General features: G+C 42.4%; 2 protein-coding genes across 3 annotated transcripts in view; both read left to right on the top strand.

Moving 5' to 3' along the window:
• Positions 1–50: 50 nt before the first annotated feature.
• On the top strand, positions 51–14208 carry arpc1b (actin related protein 2/3 complex, subunit 1B). Of its 2 annotated transcripts, XR_014602840.1 has the most exons (11): positions 51–211; positions 1608–1764; positions 4540–4644; positions 5925–6147; positions 7421–7528; positions 8600–8851; positions 9021–9096; positions 10281–10480; positions 11038–11128; positions 12527–13337; positions 13443–14208. XR_014602840.1 is itself a non-coding variant. In XM_084085882.1 (10 exons), the coding sequence occupies exons 2-10, from the start codon at positions 1701–1703 to the stop codon at positions 12563–12565; spliced, it is 1158 nt and encodes a 385-aa protein (XP_083942008.1). In that variant the 5' UTR covers positions 51–211; positions 1608–1700; the 3' UTR covers positions 12566–14208. The 2 variants fall into 2 exon arrangements, 1 of the variants encoding a protein (XP_083942008.1); XM_084085882.1 differs by having other exon boundaries at positions 12527–14208.
• Positions 14209–17070: 2862 nt separating this feature from the next.
• The window catches only part of LOC311065536 (monocyte to macrophage differentiation factor 2), a 21558-nt gene continuing 19656 nt past the window's right edge, over positions 17071–18972 (top strand). Inside the window, exons 1-2 of the mRNA XM_084085925.1 lie at positions 17071–17103; positions 17272–17465. Of these exons, the coding sequence (XP_083942051.1) occupies positions 17452–17465 (14 nt within the window). The 5' untranslated portion in view covers positions 17071–17103; positions 17272–17451. The remainder of the gene's footprint in view (positions 17104–17271; positions 17466–18972) is intronic.

Here is an 18972-nt window from a genome sequence, read left to right as displayed (position 1 = left end):
TGGCAACAGTGTTCTCTCTCTGTTCTCTTCTCTTCCTGAACTCTCTGTCTCAGTCAGAGAGTTAACAGGCTCTTATTCTGTCGTTAACGTTCGCGTTGACTGGCCAGAGTCCGCGAACTACTGCATCCATCTATCCATCCATCAACCATCTCTCTCCCTGCCATTCTGCTATAACTTCACCCATCTCAGTCCATCCATCTCTGTCCTGTTGGTGAGTATCTTTAACACTTCACTGAGTATGTTTGTTGTTGGACATGTTAGCAGTGGTGGAAAAAGTACTCAAATTCTTTACTTAAGTAACAGTACCAATACTGCAGTATAGAAATACTCTGTTACAAGTAAAAGTCCAGAATTCAAAATTTTTAAAAGTACAAATGTATTAACATCAAAATGTACTTAAAGTACAAAAGTATAAGTACTAAAATGTTTGAAAATAGCAGATCTACAAGCTCACTATTTTCAAATAGCCTAGGTATAAAATAGGGCTAAAGTGGTTAATGTATATTTCATTATATCATAGTTTATATCTGAAAAGTAACTAGTAACTAAAGTTTTCAAATAATTGTAGTGGAGTAAAAGTACAATATTTGCCTCTAAGATAGTAATGGAGTAGAAGTAAAATATAGACAATTGGAAATACTCCATTAAAGTAAAAGTAGCTCAACATTTTACTTAAGTACAGTACTTGAGTACATGTACTTAGTTACTTTACAGCACTGCTGTCTACCACCCACCCACCCACCCACCCACGTAGTTTTTAAGCGTAATAAAGTTATGTGTGCTTACAAAATATAGGTAATTTAATGTCACTATGAATTGAGTACAAAGGACCCCCATTGAAACAAAGCCATATAGGCTTTTGGGGTTTTTTTAAATCCTATTTAGTTGACCTTGTATTTGAACTGTACTTTCATGTGCTTTTTTTTTTCTGCAAACGGCTAAATAAAGTATTCAATCAATCAGGTGCATAATATAATATTGTGCAATGTGCAACAGGCGATGCAGCGTGTGTGTGTGTGTGTGTGTGTGTGTGTGTGTGTGTGTGTGTGTGTGTGTGTGTGTGTGTGTGTGTGTGTGTGTGTGTGTGTGTGTGTGTGTGTGTGTGTGTGTGTGTGTGTGTGTGTGTGTGTGTGTGTGTGTGTGTGTGTGTGTGCTTTATTAACAGTTTGCAAAAAGTGTTATCCTTAATGCCAAAAGGATAACACAAAAAGCTTTGAGGTGTGTGTGTGTGTGTGTGTGTGTGTGTGTGTGTGTGTGTGTGTGTGTGTGTGTGTGTGTGTGTGTGTGTGTGTGTGTGTGTGTGTGTGTGTGTGTGTGTGTGTGTCACAATAACCTATCAGGCCAGACAGTAAGTCTGTATGTGTCCAGATAAAGAGTGTCTGTTTTACTTTGTTCCTCAAACCAAGCACTGGCTTCTGTCCTGACCCTAAATCTCTTATCTCTAGTCTGTTGTTCTGCTTTTTATCTCTCTCTCTCTCTCTCTCTCTCTCTCTCTCTCTCTCTCTCTCTCTCTCTCTCTCTCTCTCTCTCTCTCTCTCTCTCTCTCTCTCTCTCTCTCTCTCTCTTCACTTTTATGAGGATGTAAAAAGGCAACTTCTGTTTTCCAGATTCAATAAGGGGAACATCACACAAACGGCTCTGCCCCATTGGCTGCAGTAACATCATTTCCTGCTCCTTGCTTCTCTGACGTCTGATTGGCCATGTCTTACCACAGTTTCCTGCTGGAACCAATTAGCTGCCATGCCTGGAACAAGGACCGCAGCCGTGAGTCTTCTTGACTTTTCCTCTCTGTGATTGATCAATCGTGTTCTGTCTGTATGGCATCCTTGGCTTGGCGTGTCAAAGTGATGACCAAATGTGTAGCGTTTATCGTCTCTGTCGGGTGGAAACCTCATATGTTCAAAACGTACTTACTTTTCAGTATTCAAAAGCATCGAAGTAGTAGATCTACAAGCTCGAAACACGTCGCTTCGCGCCGTGTTTCGAGCTTGTAGATCTGCTACTTCGATGCTTTTGTGTGACGCTGTAACATCAAAAGGGTGTTAATTTACGAAAAAAAACACAAAGTTTGAATATGGACATAAGAGATTTCTGCCCCATAGTGACGTTATGTTAGTCTCCTCAACTCTGCATAGAGCTGCAAATATCAAGTGCATTTTTCAATTAATCAAATAATTGAGAAGTGTATTTTTGGGATAATTCTTTATGTATATGTCAACGAATCGACACAAAAGAAACATTTGAATTGCCTTTTTTATAATCGACTAATTCGATTCGTCTGATTCAGCACTTAAGGCCTGTTTAACACTTTGCTGTACAACGATGTCTCACAAAAATAGCGAAAACAGGTTTGTGAGCCTGTAGACCTAGTTCTGCTACTTTAGAAAATTCTTTATTCTCTTTATTTTAATTGATTATTAGTTCAATTTCTGCAATATACTCTTTATTCACTTCCCTAAACCCCCCCTCCCCACACTCACAGATACACACACACACACACACACACACACACACACACACACACACACACACACACACACACACACACACACACACACACACACACACACACACACACACACACACACACACACACACACACACACACACACACACACACACAGATACACATGCACACGCACACATACACCCACTTCGACCACATAGAAGTGTTGAAAAACAGAGAGGGAGGTTTCTGATTGGCTCCCAGGTGGTAGGAGGCATTTCCTGTTTCCTGTTTCTGCAGAGGGGGCGGGGATCCGGGGTCTCTTTTCTTTCTTAGAAGCCTTTGTGCTCCGCTAGGCTCCGCAGCAGGACGCCCAGCCAAGGCCATATTTGGCCGTTGTTCATCTAGAGTCTTGGTTTCTGGGTAAAGAGGATGTAACTAAGCGGAACTGTTAGGCGCGCGCACACACACACACACACACACACACTCACACTCACACTCACACACACACAGTCATTAGAGCCCTTTATACGCACTTGAAAGTAGCTCCCTCAACAGAAAAGCACACGTTAAAAAACACCCACACAGACACACACACACACAGACACACACACACACACACACACACACACACACTGAGCCTTTGACTCATCTGCTGACTGAAAGCATGTGCAGGGTCTCCTACGGCATTATGGGAAGCAAGGTTGCACTTCTCACGCATTAACCACTTTAAATATACACTGCGTGTGCGTGTGGGTGAGGGCCAAATGTCCCCACAAAGAATAGTAGAATTTGAGATATAAGACAGTGTGAGGACAATTTTCCTGTTCCTCTCAAGAAGAGAAATGGTTGATTTATTGTTTAAAATGATGTTTAGAGTTGTGGTGCATTCACACGGGCCATATACAAAAATACTCAGCATAATTGTCGCTGTGTCGCTTTATATCTGTGTTGCTCAGCGCGGTCGTTGACGTCATCAAACGCGTTGACATCGGAGCTACAGTTGTAGTTTTGTATCTGGAAGTTGAACCCTGCTCAACTTGAATCTGTATCTTTGTGGATAGAGATACATCTACAAACGTCGGATGTATCTTTGTATCTATCATGTCGCTGGCTTCTATTGAAAATGAATGATAGTGTGTGTGGATCTTTTTATCTGCCCGTGTGAACGCACCATTACAGTGGCTTACAATTAGGTAAAGATTCAGATAAGGTGTTGGTGTTATCTCGATTTATGCTTAGTTGTGTGCTGGTATTGTGCGCCGAAAATAGCCAATGTACAAGCTGAGAGAGACAGAGACTGTGTGTGGTCTAACAGGCAGATACATAATTCCTCTACTTGTCTCTGGTTCTCAGTCTCTTGTGGCCAATGTTTCCCTCTACAAATCATCCTGTCATGTCATGTCATGTCCCATTAGTTTCCCCACTGGACTTTGTCCCCAGCAGTGATGAATTGTCTAAATAATACAGTATATATATCGTTTGCTGTCGTGGCAGAAACCTCTTATCTCCATATTCTAACTTTTTGTGTTTTTTTCCTAAATTAATGCCCTACTTGATCATACTACAGCATCACACAAAAACATCAAAAGTAGCAGATCTACAAGTACTACTTGTAGATCTGCTACTTTTGCTATTTTTGAATTTGAATGCTGAAAAGTAACAGTTTTCCACCCGACAGAGATGGTGAAAGATGTACCAAAGCGGCAACCATGAAATCTCCCCAAAATCAACAAAAAACGTTTCTTTTTTGACCACTTAAGCTTCTATATACTTTGTCATAATTATGCCAAATAGCGAAAATAGCCATTCTACAAGCTCACAAGGCATCCCATTACGCAGTGCTTTGTGAGCTTGTAGATCGGCTATTTTTGAACATTTTAAGCATATATTTTATTTTCTTTCATATTAGTTTAAATGTTGAAGAAGCCACTCAGTAAAACAAACAACAGATTTAGGATCACTAAATACTTTTAATTATTTGTCGGTACACAGCGTGTTTGAATACTTGAGTAACAATTCATTGAGCGATAATAATCACAATAATTTCCCCTTTTTATTTGATAATTTATGTTGTTGTTTGTGTGCTCCAGAGATCGCCCTGTGCCCCAACAACCATGATGTCCACATCTACAAGAAGGATGGAGCAAAGTGGAACAAGATCCATGAGTTGAAGGGCCATAGTGGACAGGTGACAGGTAAACAACCTTTTAGCTTGAACAGTCGGGTCCATAGACGGATTTCCGCGCGACGTCATCACAGAGCAGAATGCGCAATCTGCGCATGCTCGGGGAAAACGAATTGTTGCGCCGTTCACTCTGTTGTTATGTTCGGGAGTTAGATAATTCTGCTATTATAGGCATAATGCTGCTATTATATACAAACAGATCCAACTTCCAACAAATCATTTTTATTGAGTAAACAAGGTATTACAAACTGCATAATTTAATCTACTTTCATTAAACCCGGTGAAGATCATTTCTTTTATGAATGGACATTTGACCAGAGCTGCTGCGGGTAATGGCGCCCTCTACAGGCTTCCCCCGGCTCTGCGCGGTCATATCCTCTCATGTTTACTAACAGGAAACCTGTCTATACAATCACCACCTTTTTTAAAGGTGATAATCTTTGGTTAGAACAAAAGGTTTTCGGTTAAAATGTTAAGTACATGTTAGGTGGGATACCAGTTTCATCCAATCGGTAGAAAGAACCCATTTATTTGCTTCAATTTTACAGTTGTTCAGTTCCAATTTTGTCTGAGAATCTGTTTGTTCCATAACTTCCAGTTTCACTCATTCATCCTGTATCCTGAAAATGCAGACGGGGAGGCCCATGTTATCGATTATCGAACATGGATCGATAGAAATGATTGCTATTGGAACGAGCTATTTAACCCATTAAGACCTGGAACTGTCTCATTTTTAGATTTGAGCTAAAAAGCATTATTTTACACTTTGGGCTATTCAAAAATAGCAGATATACAAGCTCATAGCGCGGCACAGAGTGCCGCACTACGAGCTTGTAGATCTGCTATTTTTGAAAATTTGTGAAAATATGTGCAAATCTTTGAATATATATATATTTTTAAAGCAAACATTTTTAACTCAAATCTGTGCTTCTAGGGGTCACTGGAACAAGATATTTTGATGGGGGTCCGCGGCCAAATACATATAATTTTGGGGGTCCTTGACATGAAAAAGATGGAGCACCACTGATATAGAAACATACGTTTTTCAGAAAACTGTTGAGATTTAGGAGACATAGGAGACATAGTAGAATCGGCTTCATGTCTTAATGGGTTAACACTTATTTGAATGAAAACATATCACTTATAGCACCTTTTTAAGAAAAAAAAACACCAAGACTGTCAACATACATGCAGCAGACTATTGCTGCATCATGTACGTTGACACTGTAAGAAAGAAACACACGCACACGTAGTCATTCTCTAGAACTCCTGTTTGTTTTTATGTCCCAGGTATCGACTGGGCCGCGGAGAGCAACCGCATCGTGACGTGCGGGGCGGACCGTAACGCCTACGTGTGGTCCCTGAAGGACGGCGTGTGGAAGCCCACCCTGGTCATCCTGCGCATCAACCGCGCCGCCCGCTGTGTGAAGTGGTCCCCGCGGGAGAACAAGTTCGCCGTCGGGAGTGGCTCTCGTCTCATCTCCATCTGCTACTTTGAACAGGAGAATGACTGGTGAGGGCTGATCACAATGTTCCTGTTACAGTTGCTCCGATCGATCGGCCACCGCTTTAAAATCGGCCGATTTTGCACTCCAAATGACTCGATCGGTAATCGGCAATTTCCCAGATTCAGAGAAACCGATGTTTTATGTCCGAGCTGCACCATTTTAAGTGGTATAAAAGTCAATTAGATATAGTATTATATCGCTTTGCATCTTTGTGACAGGCCTAGACACAGAGGAACAGTTTTGACATATAATCATTTTGCAAATATTCGAATTTCCCCCTTACGCACAAGATCGGTATCGGCCAATCGTGAGAGAAGAAATCGGTGATCGGGATTGGTCCCAAAAAACCTGATCGGAGCAACCCTAGTTCCTGTCCATAACAAACCTTGTATCTCCGCCATATTTTTATGGGTTTTTTTCATGAATGAATGTTTTTTCATTCACTGTCATATTTTTTATATGACAGTGCCACACAAAAGTAGCGAAAATAGCAGCTCTACTGAGGGTGTTCCAAATGGACCCTTACAAGTCTTGTAAGTCTGAGAGTGTACAAATAAGGGTCCATTTGGTTCCAGTTGTACACTCTCAGAGTTATGGGGCTCCTTGAAATAAAAAACATTTGTGAACCACTGGTTCACAAACATGCACTGTATCTCTTTCTGTCTCTCCTTTGTCTGTCTTCTTTCAGTTAAGAGGGAGTTTTTCGTTGCCACTGTCGCAAAATTGCTTGCTCAGGGTGGGATGTCGGGTCTCTTCTCTACATGTAAAGTGTCTTGAGACAACTTGTTGTGATTTGACACTTTAATAAAATTGAATTGAATTGGTGTAGAGAGACAAAAACAGATAGAGAGCAGAGTGAAATGTAGAAAATGGTCCAGCCGGCGAGAATCAAACGGAGCAGTCACTGTCAGTGGCATTGGAATGGATCCTGTGTGGTATGCATCCTAACCACTCAGCTACCAGGTTATCTAGATCTGCTATTTTCATAAATGTTCAGTTTGATGTGCCAACATCTAACATGTGTGTGTTATTAGAAACCCAATTTGAGCACAGATGCTTCTAACTGGGTTGGCACCGGGAACTACAGCACTTGGGGGTTAATTATGAAGTCAGGAGAAGCCAATATAACGTACCCAATATAAAAACATGATATTCAGTGTGGAGTTTTATTAGTGAATCATGTCTGACCATCTGGCGGCCACATTTGGGGTACTGACCCCCCGCTTGGTGAGAATCTTCATCAAAGACTCATGCATGCTGTTGTGTGTTGACCTCCAGGTGGGTCTGCAAGCACATCAAGAAGCCCATCCGTTCCACCATCCTCAGTCTGGACTGGCACCCCAACAATGTCCTGCTGGCTGCCGGGTCCTGTGACTTCAAATGCAGGTGTGTGTACAGACACTCACGCACGCCCACACACACGCACGCATGCACACAGAGTCATAGCCAGTGATGACCAATGACTCCTCTCTCCAGTTTAATGACAGAGCAGCAGAAAGAAGATGACATGCTGTCATCTCTTCAGGGCCGTCCACACCAAGCATGATGACTATAACTAATGACTAATGATAATTATGTCAACATCCACACTGTTGCTGTTGTTATACTGTAGTTGTTGTGTGGACTATGAGTTGGAACCAGATTGGACTTTAAATATAACATTACACAAAACTAAATTTGGGTGGGTATGCTCTAAAACGGGGAGAAGGGATGCCTGCCTTGGGTTAATGTGGATAAAATGCAACAATAATAAAACTTTGACCAAAACATTATGATATAATTATCCTTAGTGTGTTGGATTATTTATATATCAAACAAGTTTGCTGTGAATTTATTTTCATACCGCACCTGAATCCAATGGCTTCCTCGAAAATCAAACAGGATTCAATTATGTTAATGCCAAAACCAATGTACAGTTAATCTGGAATTTATTTTCCATATGCTCAGAACAAGAACATCTAACCACACAATATACTGTACATACAAGAAGTGTCCACATTACAATATTGCAACCAACCATCCCTCAAACCGCAGTAAGCTCTGGAAAATGGTCGTCGACTTATCTGTAGGCCTGTCACAATTATTACACAATCGTCTAATTGCAATTATTTGAGATAATCACAATTACTTTTGCATTATCGTCATAACTTAATAACTTAAATAAAAGTTATTTGTCATATCTGGCCTGTGCAATCTTTTATTACGAAGCCTAAAAGGTAAACAGAAATGTATTTTGTATTCAGTTCAATGCCAAACACACAATGAAATCGTTAATCACAATTAATCAACAACATTTTAAATTAAATTTGTAATCGTGACGGTCCTACTTATCTGTAACGTGAAGTATTCTGTTGAGTCATACCCAGTGGGGATAAACATGCTAGTGAGACCACCGGTATGGAACCCCCCCCCCTGTACCCGCGCACACACACTCACTCCCTCTCTGTGGTCCTCCAGGGTGTTCTCAGCGTACATCAAGGAGGTGGAGGAGAAGCCCGGCCCCACTCCCTGGGGCAGCAAGATGCCCTTCGGGGAGATGCTGTTCGAGTCGGGGGCTCCCGGGTCCGGGGGGTCCGGCGCCGCGGGTCAAAGCGGAGGAGCAAGCGGCGGCTGGGTGCACAGCGTGTGCTTCTCCAACACGGGCAACCGGCTGGCCTGGACCTCTCACGATTCCACCGTGGCCGTGGCCGAGGGAGGCAAGACAGACACGTAAGACCAGAGAACCTTTTCGGTTTGTGTGCATGCTTTATGAAATGTTAATTCTACTCAAGAGAGTGTACAAAAATGGACCAAATGGACCCATACGGGTCCATTTGGTTCCATTTTTGTACACTCTCTGAGTTACAAATGGTTAAATTAACACCGCTTTGTTTTACAGGATCAGCAGTCTGAGTTCAGAGACCCTCCCTCTGCTGTGTGTCACCTTCATCACTGAGAACAGCATCGTAGCCGCTGTGAGTGTACACACACACACACACACACACACACACACACACACACACACACACACACACACACACACACACACACACACACACACACACACACACACACACACACACACACACACACACACACACACCACACACCACACACACACACACACGTTGAGCTCTACATTCATTCTGAATACACTCGACTAGGCAATTACACAGCTGTTTAGTCAATTAAAACGAATGTTGCATCTCTTCGTTTCTGTATTTCTCTTTTACTCGCCTGTGCGTGCGCCAGTGAGGGATGGAGTTTAACAGAGTAGCCCTGCCTGAATCTTAAGTCGCTAATATCGCCCTTGGCCAGGGGTTATTCCTTTTTCGATGGAGCGGTAGATTTAGTAGGTTCGATCCCCCGGGTTTTGCAATGGTGCCATGATCTGGATTTTCCTGGTGGGGGAAGGAAAAAAAGGGGGGTTGAATGTAACGGAGTAGGCCTGTCTGAACCTCATGAGCCTAATATCGCCCCTGGCCAGGGGTGGGGGGGGTCCGTCTTGCGTGAGTGGTAGATATTTGGCTTCCCGCGCAGGAGACCTGGAGTGCAGGAGTGAGCTTGTAGAGTGAGCTTGTAGAAAAGCAGATCTGCTATTTTCAAAGCATTTTTAGACATTTGGAAACTGAATGGGACATTCTGCAAAATTAGCAACTTTCAGTACTTCCATTAACGTGTTTCACGTGTTTTACCGCTATGGCGCAACGTGCCAATGACGTGTTTGACGTGTTTTTGAAAAAAATTGTGATTTTTTTTTTTTCTTTTTTTTTGAAAGACATGTTCAGAACCCAAGATATCATTATCTGAAGATTTGCAGCTCCATCCGCTCCTTGTTTAACTTATAACTGAAAAAGGCTGTATCTCGCTTCCTAAGCACTTTTTTTTTACTTCTCTGGCACTGGGACAACATAGCCAGAAATAATTCTGGCACTTGTGAGTTAATTTACTCATGTAAATTTTGAATTCCGGACTTTTACTTCTAACAGAGTAGTTCTACATTGCAGTATTGATACTTTTACTTAAAAAATGTGAGCACTTTTTCCACCACTGCCAAATGGACCCTTACAGGTCTGTAACTCTTGAGAGTTATGGGGGTCCTTGAAATTAAAAGGTTTGAATGTGAATATCATTTAGTTTTTCCCCCCCGTCTGTCCAGGGCCATGACTGCTACCCGGTGCTGTTTGTGTACGACAGCGCCAAGGGCAGCTTGACGTTCGGTGGGAAGCTGGAGGTGCCCAAGCAGGCGGCCCAGAAAGGCATCAGCGCCAGGGAGCGCTTCCAGAACCTGGACCGCAAAGGTTCAGGTCCTTCTTCTGAGTCCTCCTCCCTGGACACCCTGCACAAGAACAGCATCAGGTGTGTGTGTGTGTTTGTACTTTTATTACTATACTTGCGAGGACCAAACAAGTCCCCACAAGTATATAGTTAGTTTTACAATTAGCAAAATATTCAGGTTGGAGTTAGGAGGATTAGGAATTTAGAGGTTAAAGGGATAGTTCACCCCCAAAATAACTTTTTTTCCCTATCCATTAGTCACCCCATGGAGACTTGAATTCATGGATATTGTTTATCACAATATTCAAAAGCAATATCCATGAATTCAAGTCTCCATGGGGTGACTAATCCATAGAAAAAAAAATATTATTTTGGGGTAAACTATAACTTAAGTTTAGGGGTTAGTGTTTTTCCCCCCCTATTTTATACTTACTTGTGAGGCGATGTCACACACTGCTATTTTTTGGTTCTTAGCTATTTTTAAAGCCGTCCTGATTCCTGAAATGTTGGTGCCCTCATAAGTATAGTAATACAAACGTGTGTGTGTGTACACGCATGTCATGCCACGTCCTAATTAATGAGAGAGTGAGGGGAGGGAATGAGCCTCGGCCAATAGACAAACTGTGTTCATGTTACAGCCAACTCTCCGTGTTGGATGGAGGACGGGGCCAGTGTAGCAAGTTCTGTACCACTGGCATGGATGGAGGCATGACCATCTGGGATGTCAAGGTAACACACACACACACACACACATGCACAACACTCACAAGTCGGTGAACAGATGTGGCATCAGAGAATTTGGTTTGGAAAAGAGTCAAGACCCTTCTTGTCTCTCCAACTGCCTGTTCTCTTCTCTGCCTGACTCAGCTAGAGAGTGATATGAGGACAAATCTCCTGGATTTTGTCGCTAAAACGGTGTGGAAACGGTTGGAGAGTTAAAAATAAACTGTAAGAACCGATCCAAACATCTTCACAGTGGTCCCTTACGCCCTTCATATTGGGACGGTGATATGTTTGGTTTCCAAAGCAGTGGGCGTAGATTTTATTATTAGTGGCCATTCTAGCATAATACCTCAGAATCAACTTTATTGTCACATCACAGGATTTTGATGTCACCAGGCTTGTCGGTAGGCAGAGATCTCTGATTGTCTCGCAACGCGCACACATTTTAATTCTTTATTTGAATCCACAAATTAACGTTAATTTACATATAGCACCTTCTCCTCCACACAGCCAAACTACCTAGAACAGCTGAAACCGAGCAATATTTAGCAAGTTGTTTGTCTTTGCTATTTGGCATGCCGGCGATTTTCAGGCCACTCGTGGTCAGTTTGTATACATGGCCCAGGCTTCCAAATATGAGTATACAGAGTCTACACATCTGTACCCAGAGTTTGTTAGGATTCTAAGTAACGGTTGGTACTTTGAATGTTTGTCTTGGAAAGCCTGGTCCATGTACAAATGAAAAACACGGCCTACTTCTAGAATCAGGACCTCCTTGTGACTGGTGTCAACAAAAACAGAGGTGTATTCGGGATGCTAGCAAAGACACATATACACACACACACACACACACACACACACACACACACACACACACACACACACACACACACACACGACTGTCACGATTACAAATTTAAGTTGACAATTAAATGTCACACAAATAATTGCGATTAACGAATGAATTGTGCCTTTGGCATTGAACATTGGAACATATGAATGCAAATTTTATTTCTGTTTGCCTTTTAGGCTTCGTAATCAAACATTGCACAGGGCAGATATGACAAATAACTTACATATACAAAGATATAATGTTATACTTAAAAAAAAGCAGATAGCTTCGTGACGTGTAAGCTTGTAGATCTGCTTTTTTTAATGTATTTGAAAATGTATGAACATTTTCCAACATGGAAACGATTTATGACGAATATGCGACTACCGGTATCTCAAATAATTGCGATTAGCTGATTGTGTAATAATTGTGACAGGCCTACACACACACATGCATGTCACATGTTGGCCTTATTTACTTGATGGGCGTTTTCCCATCGGTGTGATCGGCAAATGATTTTGAATTGGATGGGTGTGTGCAGCATACTGAGTATATTCTTCTCTATTTCATAGACTCTGGAGTCTGCCATGAAGGACTTAAAGATCGTCTGAACGAATGTGTGACGTCTTCTGCATTTACTCGACTTCTGGATATATGAAGAAAACCACAACCTTTCTCTCTCTTTTTCTCAGCTTATCTCTGTCTTTCCCGCTCTCTCTCCCCCCTGTCTCTCTCATTAATCAGTCAAAGCTATAGCTTTTGAGCAGTATTTCTAATCAGGAATAGTTTTTCTTTAGTTTTTCAGACTTAGGTCAAGCAGTATTTGATATCCTCTTAACTCTTTGACTGCCAGAGTATTTACACATCTACCCCCCTTCCCTGCCAGAGAATAACATTGCAAAAATAGGTAAACTGTGAATTTTGTCTCCGTTTATTTTTTAACATTGAAGTGAATGGAGCAGAAAATCTTCGTATCGCGTTATCTCCTGCTTCCTTTGTGATAAAAAAAAAATGTTTTTTGAAAAAAAAAAAAAAAAAAAAAAATTTTTTTTTTTTAATTTTTAATTTTTTCAAAAATCTCGTCAATCTCGTCGACGGCTGGCTGAGCCATGCGGAGAAAAACGAGAAATCTCGTCAATGGCAGTCAAAGAGTTAAAGGAGAATTCCGCCCGACGTTTTTCTTACCTTTTTATATGATGTTATGATATCCTAGGATGAGTGATAGAGTAGAATAATGTATAACTCCATCCCGGGTCCGCCGCAGCTGAAACCCCGCGCCTATGGGACTTCCGGCACCCAACCGGTGCCCAACCTGTGCGCCCCAGCGGAAGTTAAAAGCTAAAGCGAGACTTGCGGTAGGGCGCCCCAACCGGTGCCAAGCCGGTGCCACAACCGGTGCCAAACCGGCACCCCAACCTGTGCGCCCCACCGTAAGTTAAAAGCTAAAGCGAGACTTCCGGTAGGGCGCCCCAACCGGTGCTAAACCAGCACCCCACCGGCGCCCCAACCTGTGCGCCCCACCGGAAGTTAAAAGCTAAAGCAAGACTTCCGGTAGGGCGCCCCAACCCAAGTCCCATAGGCGCGTTTTTTAGCTGCGGCGGACCCGGGATGGAGTTATGACATTTTTCTACCGTACGCACTCGTCCTAGGATATCATAACATCATATAAAAAGTATGAAAAACGTCGGGCGGAATTCTCCTTTAACCCATTAAGACCGGGAACGCATCCTGTGTCATTTTAACATTTCTTTGAGCTATTCAAAAATAGCAGATCTACAAGCTCATAGCGCGGCACTCGGTGCTGCGCTACGAGCTTGTAGATCTGCTATTTTTGAATAGCCAAAGTATGAAATAATGGTTATTGCTCAAATCTAAAATGACACGGATGCATTCCCTGATTGAATGGGTTAAGAAGACTGAATATCTGTCAAGCATAAATCCTTGGCGTTGATTCGACTCCGAAGGAACCAAATGGACCAAATGGACCCTTACTTAAGCCAACATTGCAAACGATGATGTAGGAGGATGATGCAATCTACAGTAGCTACAGTATGTCTGTAGACACGGTACTTAATTAACCAGATAGGCTTAGTAGTATACCGGTAATCAGAGAGAGCTTATTATTCTGGGCAGAATGCTGAAAGCAGGTATTTTATATTAATCAAGATATGAAAGGCTGCAGTACCTGTTAAATGCTTATGCTGGTCATAAATACGCATTTAATGAATTAAATAAATTGTTTATTACAGCATCATGACTCGACTTGGTCAAAATGTTTGTTGTTGTTGGTGTTCGACGTTTGATTTCTGCAGATGGAAAAGAGATGGTGTTGTGTGGATTTAAGCAGAAATGTCAAAGAGACATATTATGCCTCGGGGTGACGGGGGTCTGATTAGCTTAATGTCCAATATTGTTTTCTCACTCAACCGTAAACAAACCGACATACAGTATTTAAGTTTATACAAGGTATCTACACATGTCTAAAGTTACATTTCTATGACTTAGAACCTTTTTTAATACCAAATTGGCCAAATTGTCAACCAAATTGTCAAATATTACTTAAGACCGAGGCAAACATTGTGAAAATAGCCAGTCTAGAAGCTCACCACGCCGCCTCGCAGTGTGAGGCGTTGTGAGCTTGTAGTTTGACTCGGTTCCACAGATAAATTGTGAAAGTAGCCAAACTAAATGTAATGCCTACAATTCCAAGTGCTTGTCAAGGTGGTTAAAATATGATTCTTTTGTTTGGGGGTCACAGCCTGAAAAATGTGGGAACCCTTGCTCTATTTCAAGGTGCCTCAGGCCTGGCTGGTTTACGCTGTTAATGGTGCGTATGGTCAGTACGTACGGTGCTGCTGACACAACTCATCTGTGGACCAAAACTCATTTTTGTTTAACCGAAGGGCATGAAAAAAACGTTTTCATCATGATTGTTTCTAGAACATACTTAAGGGCTTATCCTTAGCTGACCTAGTCCAGCGTCAAGGACCCCCAAATGGACACACATTAGCCCACGGACCCCCATTTGACCCCCTATGCCAGGGACTCAACCATTTTGATTGGTTGGGGGTCCCAATCTACACTGTATCATCAGTATTAGTGTTCATTTAACTCTGAGAGTGTACAAATGGAACCAAATGGACCCTCACGGGTCCATTTGGTTCCATTTGTACACTCTCAGAGTTACAGACACTATAAGGATCAATTTGGTTCCTAACTATTAATTTGGCTGGGGACCCCCTGGAACCCCCTCACGGACCACTGGTGGTGGTCCCCGGACCACTGGTTGAGAACCACTGTGGTAGTGAATCCGTCAACATCCAGCAAGCACAGCCTCCAAAACCTACGAGACTGCACCGCCATCTAGCGGTAGAACCAAATACAACAACGCCTAAAAATAGAATCTCAGTGTTTTTGTGGCTTATTTTTGAAAGAAAACATCGTGTGGTTTTTCAACTCGAATACCCTATTCCTCCCAGCTTCAGCAATGGCTATTTCTTAATTTTTAGCAGATCTTAAAGCTCCTAAAAACAGCGTCGTGAGCTCGTAGACGGGCTGTTCTCGGCCAGCGACACCGCCGTACGACGAAGAGAGCCTCTTCACCACGCCCACTCATCCCATCCGGAGTGGACGTTGGGTTGCCAGGTTTTGCGAGAGAAACGAGCAAACCGGGTCTATGAAAAACGAGCCCGAAAGAAGCGACCGATGAGCTCTTTAATAACAGTCTCAGACGGTTGTCTAATATATAACAGACAGTTAGTCTAATCAAAGACTCGGAGCACCTGCTGCGTTGAGGGGGTCCGGGACCCCTAGGGGGTCCTCAGAGTTACTACAGGGGGTCCGCCAAATCTTTGTGTGATATGTTTTTTTTTTTTACATTAACCACTTGAACCCTAGCATCCCTTTTCTGAGGAGAACTTTAGCCAAAAATAGCAGATCTACAAGCTCACAGGCGTTGTGAGCTTGTAGATCGGCTATTTTTGGCAAAGAGTTATAGGTGTAGAGGGAAAAAAGCAGCAAAAGTTGATCTGAAACACAATATTAGAGGGGGTCCCTGCTTCATCTCCCTCTCAGCTAGGGGGTCCTTGGACTGAAAACGTTGAAGACCCCTGTCTTATCCCTGCAAGGCCCAGTGTGATCGCACGATCACATGTATGTTTTATAAAGAAATGAGTTTAAATCATTTTTCTTTTCTGTTATTTTTTATTTTTTTCACCTCTAAATCCTCATTGGGTCCTATTGTTTAGTCTTACAATGCCATTGGCCAGGATATTTGCATATAAATACCCCCCACAGAGCCAGGAATCATCACAATTTGAAAATAATCTGGGCCTTGCAGGGTTATGCTGTATCCAACATGACAGCCATGTAAACAAACACACCACGTAATTTACAGCTAAACATTGCTCTCAAGAATGTTTTTGAAAACATTTGAAGGGAGAAATAGACGATGCAATAACCGAAACATGTATTCCATTTCAGCAACTTTCCGAGGCGACCGTGTCAGTCCAGCACAACACATAATGGAATACTTTCATTACGCAAGGAAATACTTCGGTTTGTTACTTTTGGGTCAATTTATTTATTTAGCGGATAATAATTCGGTCATTGTCGAAATAAAACCCTTCCAGGGTGATTATGGCCCCTGCTTGATCTCTCTCTCAGCTAGGGGGTCCCTGCTTCATCTCTCTCTCAGCTAGGGGGTCCTTGGCCTGAAAACGTTGAAGACCCCTGTCATAATATTTACAAGCAACTTTACAGAAAAAAAACAAGCCCAAAGTCGCTTGTAAATAATTATATGCAGACATGGCAACCCTGAGTGTGAGGAGAGAACAGAGTCTGTAGTTCAGCAGCTGTGCTCGTGTGTGTCCGTGATGCGTCCGTGTCCGTCCGTCCGTCCGTCGCCTGGCACAGACAGTCACTGCTCTATGATGATGATGTGATGATGATGATGAGAAGACGAGCAGGTCCTCCTCGCTGCTGATGCTGATGAAACCTCGGTGGTCTTTCTTCCTCCCAGCGTGTCGCCTCGTTCAGCTTGTTGTCGCGGGTGGTCGTGGTTAGTGGCGGTTAGAGGTGGTTAGTGGTAGTTAGTGTTAGAGGTGGTTATAGTGGTGTGGTAGTTAGTTAGTGTTGGTGGTTAGTGTTAGTGGTGGTTGGTGTTAGTAGTGGGTTAGTGGTGGTGATTAGTGGTTACAGTGGTGGTTAGTTGTTATATAGTGGTGATTAGTGTTAGAGGTGGTTAGTGGTAGTGGTGGTTGGTGTTAGTAGTGGGTTAGTGAGTGGTGGTTAGTGGTTAGTGTTAGTGGTGGTTTAGTGGTTATATCGTGGTTAGTTAGTGGTTATATAGTGGTGGTGGTCGTGTCCTTCTTGCTGAAGAAGAACAGCGTGAACTGAATTTCTTCCCACATCCATCCAACCATTGGGAGAGACACTTGAGGGAGCTTCGATCTCTGCTGACTGTCAACTGTTGCTTATTATTTATAATCCACTTTAAATGAATCTTGTAAGGTAGGTGGCTTTTATATGTCTGTTTTTGTTTGTTGTTGTGTTTTTTAAGCTCTGTTTATTTTAGTGATGATAAAATGATGCTGAGGATGGATCAGGATGACTGTGGTACTGATGCTGATGTTAATGATGGTGACCATGGTAACGGGCCCTATTTAAATGTCACCCACCATTATAATCCCTACATCATTTTATCCGTACTGTGTGGTGTGGTGTGTGTGTGTGTGTGTGTGTGTGTGTGTGTGTGTGTGTGTGTGTGTGTGTGTGTGTGTGTGTGTGTGTGTGTGTGTGTGTATATAGGCTTTATGTATATTACAGTGTGTACCTTTTCTCTGGGGGGCTACTGAAGTCATATATTTTACACATTAATAATGTCCCCTTCCCCCTCCTTGTAAAGGCTCTCCTTCACATCTTGTTCTATCTCCCATGCGTCCATCTCCTCCAACCTGTTAGTTTTACTATAGGTGTTGCCTTATGGTGTGTGAGGTGTAGTTGATCTTCCTGGGACACAGAGACAGTGAAGTTTACTCATTTTACTCACACACAGGACAATCCTGAAAGTGAATTTCTGACTCTTTGAGAGCCAGTCAGTCATTTTGGTTCCGTTTGTGGACTCTGGGAGTAACAGATGGATCAATTAGCACAGGATTGTAAAAGTGTGGACGATGTGTGAGTGTAATAACAATAACAGCTTAACACAGAATAATAACACAGTTTTGATGACAGCTTTATAGCCACCAGCCCACCACATTAATATTTTTGTCTTCTTGCCAAATCTGGGTTGATCCTATACAGTGGCACTTCAGTGTGGAAGTATAAACTATTATTTTTAGTAGATTAGGGCAGTGGTTCTCAAACTTTTTCATGTCAAGGACCCCCAAAATTATATGTATTTGGCCGCGGACCTCCATCTCAAATATTTTTGTTCCAGGGACCCCCCCAGAAGCAAAGATTTGAGCAGCAAATGTTTGCTTAAAAATATATATATATTCAAAGGTTTGTACACATTTTCACGATTTTTCAAAAATAGCACAAGCTCATAGCGCGGCACTCGGTGCCGCGCTATGAGCTTGTAGATCTGCTATTTTTGAATAGCCAAAGTATAAAAAGTCATAATTATTGTGATGCTATGTTAACACATTTTGCTGGGGACCCCCTGGAACCCCTTCAAGTACCCCTGGGGGTCCCCGGACCCCACTTTGAGAACCAATGGATTAGGGATGCGGGACATTGTCAAAACATCATACTAGCACGTTGTGTGCTTAATGTTGCCGTTGTGAAATGAAATGTCTGTTGTGGACACTTTGTTTTCTACATTATTGTGTGGGGTGTTGTGCTTGTGCAAGGGGAGGGTTGGGATGATTATGTTATTGAATACAACATAGGCATCATTTCATTAAAGAAAAAGAGACTACCCTACTTAAGAGAAAATATTGCCGATCTACCGCGATGTGAGCTTGTAGATCGTTTTTCGATTGTTTTTGCTACTTTTGAAAAATGATAAAATAAA

This window comes from Gymnoscopelus microlampas, assembly GCF_963454915.1.
Source record: "Gymnoscopelus microlampas genome assembly, chromosome: 2".
Lineage (NCBI taxonomy): Eukaryota > Metazoa > Chordata > Actinopteri > Myctophiformes > Myctophidae > Gymnoscopelus > Gymnoscopelus microlampas.
Note: the sequence above shows the minus strand (reverse complement) of the source record. Positions and strands in the feature narration are given on the sequence as shown.